Source organism: Crocodylus porosus, unplaced genomic scaffold, assembly GCF_001723895.1.
Source record: "Crocodylus porosus isolate Cpor-Errol unplaced genomic scaffold, CroPor_comp1, whole genome shotgun sequence".
NCBI lineage: Eukaryota > Metazoa > Chordata > Crocodylia > Crocodylidae > Crocodylus > Crocodylus porosus.
In genome coordinates this window covers 5,068,228-5,079,754 of record NW_017728933.1, presented here as the reverse complement: position 1 = coordinate 5,079,754, position 11,527 = coordinate 5,068,228, and the positions used below count along the sequence as shown (strand labels likewise).

The 11,527-nt window shown below is 53.6% G+C and overlaps 1 protein-coding gene across 7 annotated transcripts in view; it reads right to left on the bottom strand.

Moving 5' to 3' along the window:
• Positions 1 to 5,771: 5,771 nt before the first annotated feature.
• FGFR1 (fibroblast growth factor receptor 1) overlaps positions 5,772 to 11,527 on the bottom strand; it is a 50,448-nt gene continuing 44,692 nt past the window's right edge. For all 7 annotated transcript variants that reach the window (XM_019546088.1, XM_019546085.1, XM_019546084.1 and 4 more), the window contains 3 exons: positions 9,964 to 10,101; positions 8,799 to 8,904; positions 5,772 to 8,405 (listed from right to left, as the gene is read on the bottom strand). In XM_019546088.1, coding sequence (XP_019401633.1) covers positions 8,229 to 8,405; positions 8,799 to 8,904; positions 9,964 to 10,101 — 421 coding nt within the window. In that variant the 3' untranslated portion in view covers positions 5,772 to 8,228. The remainder of the gene's footprint in view (positions 8,406 to 8,798; positions 8,905 to 9,963; positions 10,102 to 11,527) is intronic.

Sequence of the window (11,527 nt, the reverse complement as noted above, 5' to 3'; positions counted from 1 at the left end):
CCCCAGGGCTGGACAATGTGTCACAAGCTGAAGGAAGGATGAGAAATAGGCCAGACGAGCATGCGTGCCCACCGCCGGTGACAGGGGTTTGGCTGCCTGAGCGGAGCTGGCTCGGTCCGTTCTACACATGTGCACGAAGTGATCTCTGCATGTGGAAACACCATGCGTCTGGGGCCAGGGAGGCAGTTTTCCTTAGCAGTCCTGGGGAATGTTATTCTTCTGGCGTGGTTTTAGTACCTGCCGAGGTGTTGGGGCTTAAAGCCCGCTTTATGGAAATGGCAGGCTCCTCCCTAGCTCGCTCCTGCGGCCATATGGCTGAGGGCGGGCGAAACTTGGGGGCATCTGAACCCCAAGCCTCTGGGCTTGGGCTTGCACGTAGGATACCTGCCATAAGACATTGGAAATATCTGAAGCCCCCGGTGGGGGTGGAGGGTGTTTGCTAGTTGTAGGGCCACTTATGGTTTGGGATTGACTCATGGATTTGGACTTGATTTGGGTTGGAACAGGAAAAATTTCTTAAAAAAAAGAAAAGTGTTTGTGGGGGGGCTCTCTGGACATCCTTATGAGCACCTGCATTGCCCTCTGTTGGTTGCAGAAGAGAAGAGCAGTCTTCATTTGCTGCCCGCACATGCAGCCCTGGCCTGCAGCTGGAGCTCAGGTTCAAGCCATTGGACAATCAGTGTTACCAGATCATTTCCAAGGAATGACATGCTCATTCATCAAGAGCTCCCCCGTCTCCCTCCCTGCTTTGCCACCAGCGTAGCTGCCAGGAATTAGCTTGATATTTGTTTAGATTACTGTAAACCTCCATTAGCTAAACACTAATGTAGGTTTTAGAGGTGGAGGCTGGCTGGGTCGAGCCCCGGTACCCTTGGATACAAATAGGCCTCCGCAGCCAGCCGGCTGGGATGAGGTTTCCCAGCATCGATGGCATCACACAGAAGTTTCCAGCCTTTTGCTGCATCACAGTGTGCAGGGAAACAGAAAGGCCCCAAGGCTGAATCACAGGGCCATTGCTCCCGTCTCGCCAGTTGAATTAACTTGTGGACCTGAGCAGCCAGGCTAAATCACAAGCAAGGTTTCCTAGCAGCATCCACAACTGAATAGATAATGTGCTGCTTGGAGCCAAGTCCCCGGTTTGGGACTGAGCAGTTGCCTGGGGGCAGCATAGAGAGGGGCTTAAAAAAGGGGAGAGAGGAACCTCAGTGGGGAAAGGAACTGGGGATGCTAGTAGCGCTGTTCACGTATTCCTGGGCAAGTAACCCTCTCTCCCCCCACCTCCACTTCCAGCCACCTGCTCGGGCGGCTTCACCCAGGCACCTGTTTGAATTTGCAGTGATGTTTTTGCTGCAGTCATTTTTCAGGTCATTTTTGTGTCTGACTGATCTTCTGAACCCCACTGCAATGATGAAGACATCCCAGCAAACCTCGTTTCCAGTGAGCAGGGCTGAGGGGAGAGGGACAGGGGGCAGCAACTGGCACGACACAGATGGGGAGATGTGGGCTGAACATCTTGGTGCCAAAGTAACAGCACGGTGACCTAATGCCAGTGGAGCTGACGCCCATGTGGCCAGACAGTCCTGAGACTTGGAGCAAGGAAGAGCACAGAAATACCGCTGCCAGCTTGTGTGCTGCTGTGCCTGGGGATCAGGGACACATGGAGTAGGTAGCAAAGTCCCGGATGAGAGACTACAGGGATGACCTTGCCCTGGGGGCTGGAGAGGTGGCTTGGGTGGGGTGCAGCTGAGCTTTTCCACCCTAGCCCGAACCTTGCACGCAGCCCAGTCGCTCCTCTGGAGACGTTCAGCAGAGCCCATCCCTCAGAACTGGAGCTGTGGTGGAGAAGGAGGCACTGCGGCTGGCTGGGGCACGCGGGGGCTTCTGCATTGTTGTTGCAGCTGTTACAGGTTCAGAGGACCGCGTGTCCACCAGGAAGGCTGACCTGTGATGCAACGATCTCTTAGCACAACCAGCTGAGCCCACGCGGCTGCACCAGAGAGGGTGACTCACTGAGCATCACGCCGGGCTCTGACTAACCCTTGTGTCCGGCCGGCTGTGAGGGGGTCCTGGTGGGCAGTGCAACACTTGCAACACAGCAAATAGACATGTGCTCTGGTGGCCCTGCACGGGGATGGGGGTAAGCTCATCTCAAGGGGTACAAAGCATGCACCAGCCCTCTTAGCTCCATGCAGCAGGGGAAAAACTGGCATGAACCCAGTGGGCACTTTCAGCCTGCAGATCTACAGCCCCGTGGAGCTGCTTCTTGAGCGACCAGGCCTCGTGTATCCAGGGCCCGCTGGGTAGAGGGAAGACTTGACACTTCCCCCCCCCCCCCCCCTTTTCCATTTGTGTTTGTTAAAGCTGAGTTAATATCGAAAACACCATTTTCCAGCCTTGAAAAATAATCAGGCCCCTTCAGATTGATGGGCCAGGGAGCAAAGAGAGCCAGCAGGTGCTTGTAAATAAGGTGCCTTTCTCCCACGATGGTGGGCTTTTAGCCACGGCGAGCAGAGCTGCTGAAGTCAGTCCCCTATTATCATATTTAATTGCCCGCTTAGTAACCTCTGGTAAATGATCAGAAGATTGTGATAGCAGCAGGTTCTGATGATGTAAACATGAGCTACATCTCTCTAAATCACCTGCCAAGCAGCTCCAGTGGAGAATGGTGATTTATGCACCCCTAGCGCCTTGAGCCCCCCTTTCCCGGCTGACAGAGCCAGCCGTTTAATCTGGGATGGGAAGCAGGCGGTAAATCACTTGATTAAAAGCTCTACCTAATTTAGAAGAGGAAGGGGGAGAGTAGAGCCCATCAATTTAATTTATGCACAGAAATAGCAAAAAGCAGATGCTTTGAAATGGGCCAGTGAGGCAACGAGAAAACACAGACTGTCAAAAGAGCAGGAAGGAGACCTCCAAGCTTGGAGCAGATCCTGGAGGAGCCGCAGGACCAGCGGTGTGATTGGCTTTCCCAATAAATGCTGGTTAGCTGGCAGCACCCACCTGCCACAGGGCCAGCAATTGCTGCAAATGCAAGGACCCCTTGCAGAAATACAGAGGAATCAGGTTACCCAGGCAGGCTCCCCTGTGCCCAGAGCTGGGGAGGTTCTCCACTTTAGCCAGTGATTTCTGGACACGGGGGATGCTGCCTGCCCAGAACATGCTTTGCATCCCTGTCTGGTCGCTCAGCTGTGAGCAGGTGGGGGACCATCTATCCCAGGGGCGGGCAATTATTTCGGGCGGACGGCTGCTTACTGAGTTGTGGCGAGCTATCAAGGGCCACAGGGCAGATAAATATTAATTTTCTAAATTTTAGGGGGGGGCTGGATAGAATGGCCTGGCGGGCCGCATCTGGCCCACCCCGATCTACCCCCTAGGGTAGTGCTGAAGCCACCCCATAGTGCCCCAGGAAAGCACAGGGATGTGGTGCTGTGGCAGCCTAGGCAGGGTCTCGACGGAGAAGAGACCAGCTTGAACTTGCAGCTGTGCCAAGCCCTTCCCCGTCCCCATCTGGAAAACCCAGACTGCTCCCAGACGCTGTTGGGCCAACACATTTCACCAGCAGTAGCCCATGCACGCCCCGCAAACATCAGTCACGCAGGAGCCCCGAGGGCCAGTCCCGTTCCCTGTGCCTAGCTCACTCCACCTCTGCAGCCTCCCCGCTCCCTGCCCAGGGGCGCTGTGCTCAAGCTCTTCATTGAGTCGTAGCTCAGCTTCTGATCTGGAAAAAAAAGCGCTCTGAATTTTCCATCTCTGACCTCTCACCCCCACGGCTCCATTGGATGCCAGGCCTGAGTCCTGACGCAGCACTGCTGACCTGAATTGCACGGCCCGCCAGATGTGTGCAGGGGCACTTTTCTGCATTGCACTAGCCGGCGTCCCGTTTGAAGGTCGTCTCCTCACTTTTTTCACCTCTGCAAAGATGAAAAGCATTTCTGGGGAGCGGGGCGGTTTCTTGCAGCGCTGGGGGCTCACGCGGTACACAAGCCGAGGCAGCAGGGAGCATAGCGGAGCTGGCAGGGAATCCAGCCATGCAGGAGGACGGAAAGCAAAAAAAACCCGCTAAGGTCACAGGAATGTAATCAACTTGGCTATCGCAGCGGCAGGCAATTACATCAGAGCATCGTGCCTCCTGCCAGGAAGGGCTAGAACTGGCATTTCTGAATCAGAATATTTCTGGGGCTTTTGTCCGCCCCCATCTCAACACTTTTCCGCAGCAAATTTGGATGAAAGTGTTTTTCCATTTCCTGTTCCCTGCCCTCGAGTGTTTTCTCCCCACTTCTGCTCCTGGCCTGCAGCGAGGATAAAATGCATTAATGAAGGTTACTGAGGTCAGCAGTGGCCGCGTCCTGTCCACCGTGGTGCGATGCGCGAGGAGCCTGTGGAGAGAGGGTCAGAGCAGGTTGTCCATCCTGTCCTTGGAAAAGGGAGCGAGATCCTGCAGTACGGTAGCAGCAGGAGGCTTAGAAAGAGGGAGCTGAGGATGGCAAAGAAGTAGGGTCCACGTGGCTGTAAAAATTGGGGGGATCTAGTGTGCTGGGTCAGCAAATGGATGCCAGACACATGGCAGAGGGTCTTTGGATGCATTTTCTGCCTTGACTGTCCACGCAGCAAAGAAAGAGCTCCAAGGAAAAGGAGAGCGGATCTGAGCAAGCGGCCGAGGTGGTGGGACCCGGGCCCACAACGCGACGAGGGGCAGGGAGCCCCGGGCTCGCCGTGAGCAGGGCTTCTGCCCGAGCGTCCGGCAGGGATGCAGTTAAAGTTCCCCATTCAATTGGTCACATTTGAACAGTTCAACTGGAGCCCAGCTGTCCTCCGAATGAAGTGACTTCATGAGAGGAAGGCAGTGCACTTGGAAGCTGCCAGAACATCTGGTTGCAGCCCATGGCTAATTCCTGAATTTGCCTCAGCAATGCTTGGGTCGAGCTCCCTGCCGGAGGAACAGCAAAGGAAATGCAAGCAGCGCTTTCTGCAGAGTTTTGGGGGGCCCGGGTGCCAGCAATAAGGAAATCCTTCCCTTCCTCATGCTACTGTGCAAAGGACAAGCTGAGACGGAGAGGGCAAGGGGTCCCATGTGTGGGCGAGAAAGCCAGGGAGTGCTGATTTACGACCTTTTTAAGACCCATTTCAAAGAAGTTGGAGAACTGAATCACGCTGGGAGGTGCAGGACGAGACCAGTGACTTTGCAGTTGCAAAATGCATATATATCGGCGTAAAGCCTGTCCCCACCCAGCCTAGTCAGAGCACCGCGGGGACTCGGGGGCAGAGACCAGGCTCCCCAGGGACACGGCACCAGAGCAGGGCTCGGAGGCTGGGATCGGGCATGGGGGCAAATGCAGAAATGAGCCCCTGTATCAATGATCTCGCGGGGGAGCTGCCTACGTGCCGCTGAGCAACATTGCTCATGCTTGCTTTTTTTCATGAAAATACCTATTGTTCTGAACAAAGGTAACGGGAAATGCTGGCGAGCAATGGGAAAAAAAGCCCATGGCAAAACTAATTGGCATTTCTCAACCTGCTCTTGAGTTTCCCCTAGGACCCAGTATGTGAGTTGGAGCCCATGCAGCCCATCTATGAGCACCCGGGAGCGTGGCACAGAGCGGGGGCAGAAGGCTCAAACACGCACTTGGCCCGAGGCTGATTTTGAGGAGCCCTGCGGTTAAATGCTGGCACGTAACAGTGTCTACACCAGCCCCTGGTGCTGCTAACAGGGACTCGGGGTTTGCACAAGTCCCCTCTGGAACTGGTACAAATGCCAAGGTGCTACCAGACGGTCTTGGTTTAAGTCTTTAATCATTACGAGAATTCCAGATTCATTACAGAAGAGTTTAAAACAATAATATTTCTCCATACAAAGGCAAAATAAACTTTTCAAGTAACAGTGTCCTGGCTCCAGAGTTTAACAGCCAGTGACTTGGAGGGAAGGGCTTGGTGAAAACCAGGCATGAAGGCCCCTTCGCCGCAGAGGAACTGCTCTGTTGGGGGATCTGGACATAGCCTTCAAAGCCGACAGCGAGGAGGGGGAGTTTACTGAGGGCTGGTAACACGCCGTTCAGAGCGCTGCAGGGTCTGGCACAAGCAGAGGCCAGAAAGTGGGCTGTGGCCTCGTGGAGAAGAATGCACTCTTCCCTGCCACAGCCCAAGCTACAGGGCTCTGGGTTGTTTCTATGCTAGCAAAAAGATCCCGGGAACATTCCTGCGCACATCTGGCGTTTCCAATAAAAGGCAGGGCTGGGGTTTCTATAGAGCCAAAAGTGCCATTGGACAAATAGTGTTCGAAGACAAGGAGGGGTGGGGGCTGGTGGGAAGGAAATGTCACGGGATGTTTCCAGCAGAGCCTGGGAGAAGCGTGTCCCAGACTGTACCTCCAAAGGGAGCTTTCATCTCACCTTCCCACTGGGAAGGAAAAATGTATGCCCCCGCAGTGTGGGGTCTTGCTGCTGGAAGGACCAGGTGCGTGTAAGGCACTCGAGGGTTGTTTTGGGGAAAGTGTTGCACTGGCTGGGGCAGGGGAGAGGTGGAGGGTCGCTCATCCTCACAGCCCTCTGCCTCCTGGAACGAGAGCGGCACTGGGATGGGACATGCTGGAAGCAGGCATGGGTACAGACTGAATGCACAGTTGGCAGCGGGGTTAGAGATGCTCCAGTAACCCACGTGCTGGCTCAGAGCTCCTGGCCATTTCCAGAAGCCCAAAAGTGGCCCCACAGCCCTGGACAAGCCATTTCTCACCGCAGGATGAGGTGCAAACTATTCATTCTTTCGTGCAAGGAGCCAGTGAAGGCTGGGAAAGGTGCTTTTCTCCCCCCCCGCACAGACAAAAAGTCCCGACCCCACCATGGAGCGTATGCTAAACCCTGTTTTTAAAATACAGAAGACAGGCGCTCTCTAGCCTGTTGCTATTACACATTCATGGCAAAGTGGGTGCGTCACAAGCTCTGCCCAACTTCGATGACCGCACGAGGCCCTCTCTGCTCCAGGACCCAGGGCAGAGGCCGACAGAAGACCTGACAAGAAGGGGAGGTGAACAAGAGGAGGGAAAGGCCATTGATATAATGACAACGTATTTCCAAAAGGCATCAACACATTATTATTATTATTATTAATATTATTGTTTAATACAACCCCATATAAAACTGAAGCAGCAGCAGCAATTCTTATGGAGGGACCTAAACTGAAATAGGTTTAGAACATAATTTAAAAAAATAAAAACAGCAAAAGTAGCAAAATATATGAACTTTTTTTTTTTATAGCAACAGATATCTACCAGCCACTAGTACCTTTCTACCAAACTGGTATATCTCTGGCAACAACCCTTTTAAAAAGACATGTAAATATATATTCATATTTATACATATTTTTAGCTATGTACACAAGATTTTTTTTGTTGTTTTCAGCACTGGTATGTTTGGCTGCTTCTTCTAGTATCAGTGCTGAGCAGGCATATATGTTGTATCTGGCCACTTCCAAGGTACCATGTGTTTGGTCAGCAAAGCAAATTAGAATTGGAATTAATAAGCCATTGGCACCAGCCTTAAAACCATCTCATATAGCAGTATCCATGCAAGTTGGTCTCCCGAACCACCCAAGAGAGCGATGGTCCCAAAGCATTAAGACTGCCTAGTGAGCACTGCCTCGCTGGAGGTCGAGCTGCCGCAGAAATCCACTGCTTAGTGACGTTTGTAGCTTATCAAGCTGTTTCAGTTAGAATTGTACTGTGTTGAAAGAATAAAACAGGAACAGCCCAGCTTTTCCTGGCCTCCTCGGGAAGTTCATGTCCACAGGATCCTTTTCGGAGAAGGGAATGCACATCATCAGCTGGTTGCAGATGCAGGAGCCTGAACTGGTTCTCTCACCGGGCACTGGCCAAAGAACTGGATTCATGTTTAATCCACTGGAAATATTCAAGCATAGATTTTGTGGAAAGGAATTAGAGACAAACCGTCAGGAGTGTTCACAACTAAGCTGGCACGAGGTGGTGGTGGTTTTGGCTATATGAGATGCTACGGTTGGATCTTGGAAATCCTTTTATGCAATAGCTAAAATTGACTGATGGCTGTGCAGACAGCAATCCCGCCAGCAGCCTGGGTGGCAGAGATGCGCGCGTGCACACATACACACACAGGCAGGCAAGCTTCTTCACCTGCCTAGGTCCTTAGACCAACACGGCTACAACCAAAAACCCTGCACGTACAGACACAGAGTTTGCAGTCTGTCGTTGGGGAGTCCCAGCCTCAGCGTCGTTTCAGTCCCCCGTTGGCGTGCTGAGGTGGGTACTTGGGAAGACAAGGTTCGTCTGGAAGAGGATCATGAGAAAAAACGGAGTCCTCTCCCGAGGAGCAGGTGGAGCTGCGGGTGTCTGGGAAACTGGGAGAATACTGATCCAGAGGCATGGAGAGATCCAAGTACTCCTGGAGGGGACAAAACCCCAAGGACATAGTTCAGATTAGGGCTCAAGAACCCAACATCATCCCAGGGTCAGGGCCCAGGCGAGAGCCCACTGCCCAGCTGGGAGCAGGCCATATGCTGGACACATAATGCTAAAGAGAGGCAACAGGCAGCACTCATTCCTCGACGGGGAGGGAGCATTTGCTCTCATGGGAGATGCAGGCACGAAGCCTCCCTGGAAACGGTGCACAGGAGCTCTGCTGCAAGAGCCAGAGGCTCCAGCCCTCTCCCTCAGGCACTGAGGATGAGAAGTGACTACGGGCAAGCCACAGTGGTGCAGAGATGCCACGCTGGGGCATCTCTCCCAATAGCAGGGCCATGGGGGAGAGTTTGCCTTCAGACCAGGCATCCTTTACCTGGTTGGAGGTCATGGCCACGATCCTATCCAAGTCTTCTACCAGCTGCTTGAAGGTGGGTCTCTGGGATGGGACAGCGTGCCAGCAATCTCGCATCATCATGTACCTGGGGAGCAAGCGGGCAGGGGGAGGATACCATGAATAAAGGGGACTTGAGGAGTTATGCTGCTCTCACACAGGCTGGGCTGGGCCAGCCAGAGGGAAGCTGTGTTGTGCTGTGAGAAGTGGAGCAGGTACAGTATAGCACATGGAGCTGTAGCCCAGAGGGGCTTGGGCTATCAGCGTGGAGCATAACTCCAAGTTAGGGGAGTGAGGTGCTGCAGCTCTGCCAGGAGCCTAGCACACAGCCAGTGGCCTGTGCCTGGGCCACAGCAGAATAGAGCAGTGAGGACATTAGTCCTCAGGATTAAAGTTAATCCTCTTAATTAACAAGAAATCACTCCCTGTTGGCAGGGCTGGTGAGGGAAGGACACAGAGGGCTGTTCTAGGAGGAGGTTGTAGCCCACCGTCAAGCCAGGCCCTGCTCTGGGGTCAGTCTGGGGTTTGTCCTGCTGAGAAATAACACAGGAAGATGCAGGTTATTGCAAACAGGTTCAGCTGAGGTTTCTGCAGGGCTGGGCACTGCTGGGAACATCTGTTGCCTCCCAAAGCAGGCACCTGCCTTCCAGCTCTTGCCTTTGTTGCCTGTGCTGTCAGACAGGCTGGTTCTTCCTTGCAATAAAACTCTTTGCTGCTCGACTAGCTGCAGTCCCCACTCTGGTTTAAAGACCACCCCAGAGACTTTCTGTTGGAGCAGGAACGTACTGCCACGAGGTCAGCAAGGAGTGGGACAAAAAGGACACAGGTTAGGACAGGGGTTTGCATGAGCTCAGAAGGGCAAGGCCAGAGACAGACCTGTTTCCAGACCTAGCCTGAGATGCAGAACAGATGCCAGCCTTTCGGAAGCAGAACGGGAGGGGATGACGGGGCCGCAGGAGAAGTTCAGTTTCTATGGGAGGAGAAAGCTGTACAGCAGCTGGGGAGTGGGCAGGGCAATGGCCCAGGTGCAAAAAAGCTCCCGCTTGACTGTACGCTAGCACAAGGGCCCTGGTGCAGGCAGAAGAAAGAGGCAGATAAATGTGTCCACTCTCCCTTCCCGCTGCCCCAGGCCGAAAACTGTACTCACAGTTCATTGGTGCAGTTGCTGGGCTTGTCCATCCGATGGCCTTCTTTCAACAGCTTGAAGAGCTCCTCGACAGGCACCCCAGGGTACGGCGAGCCGCCGAGCGTAAAGATCTCCCACAGCAGCACCCCAAAGGACCACCTGACCCATAACACAAAGGCACAGTGTTGCATGGGCATACAGCTCTTGCCACAGCACCTCGGTCCCACCCGTCTGCCTGATGCATGGTCCTGTGGGCAGCTGGGAGCATGGGGAGTGGCACCATTGCCTTTCATTAGCCAGCTACAGCAACAGCGAGGGTGCCCGTGGGCAGAACAAGAGCTTGGTCCAGCAGCGCCAGCTGCTTCTGCGCACTCAGAGATGTGGGGCTCTCCCCTGCTGCTGGTTAAGATACCGAGGCCAAAGACTGCAGAGCTGACTAGTGATTTTGGGTCCCCAGCTTAAGAGATCTTAAGGGGTTGTACTTTGAAACCAGGCCTCTTGAAGCTGTCTCAGGCCAGGCAGCCACAGGTATGCATCTTGGCCAAAGCACCAAATCCAAATGCTACGTATAGTTAGCCGCACATCCCTGTGGACTTGCATGGCTTCACTCCAGGGCAGCAAAACAGCAGGATCACACAGTCAGAGACAATGCAGGTTGAAGGGACCTCAGGGAGTCACGTCTAGTCCAGCCCCCTGCTCCAAGCAGGACCAGCCCCAACTAGATCATCCCGGCCAAGGCTTTGTCAAGCCGAGTCTTAAAAATCTCCAAGGACGGAGCTTCCACCACCTCGCTGGGTGACCTGTTCCACTGCTTTACGACCCTACTCATGAGAGAGTTTTTCCTAATATCCAACCTAAACTACCCTCACTGCAACTTGAGCCTGTTGCTTCTTGCTCTGTCATCTGCCCCCACCAAGAACAGCCCAGCTCCAGCCTCTTTGCAACCCCCCTGCAGGGAGCTGACAGCTGCTATTCAATCCCACCTCAGTCTTCTCTTCTCCAGACTAAATAAGCCCAGTTCCTTCAGCCTCTCCCCATAAGTCAGGTCCCTCAGCCCCTGAACCATTTTCATTGCCCTCTGCTGGACTCTCCAATTTGTCCACATCAGTTGAGGTCAGAAGGATTTCAGGGACATGGTCATGAGTATTAGGTTTCTTTAGAGATTGGTAAAGGGCAGGGAAGAGCTGGGGTTGGCCATGGCCATTCACTTTGAAAAACAAGCCAGCTCCACAGCCAAACAATTTGCGTCTGCTGGCAATAATTGCCACTTCATTAAATTAAGTTGAATCACATCTGGTGCCTGGCACCTTTGGGATACACCCAACGTACCAGATTGAATGAGTAGTACCAGGAGATTTCAGGGGCTGCTAAATGAATACAGTCTGGCGAGATGCCACTGAAATAAGGAGAGACGCACAGGCATGGGTGCAGGCCGCTGTACTGACCCAGCATGCCCAGCAAGTACAGGTGGCTAGTGATGCAGATGGACGATGCTACAGCAGGGAAAGGAGGCCAGGTCAATCTAGCAAGAGGCAGGCCATATCCTAGGGACAGAGTCGAGGGGCTGGCAGCTTTCACAGCCTAG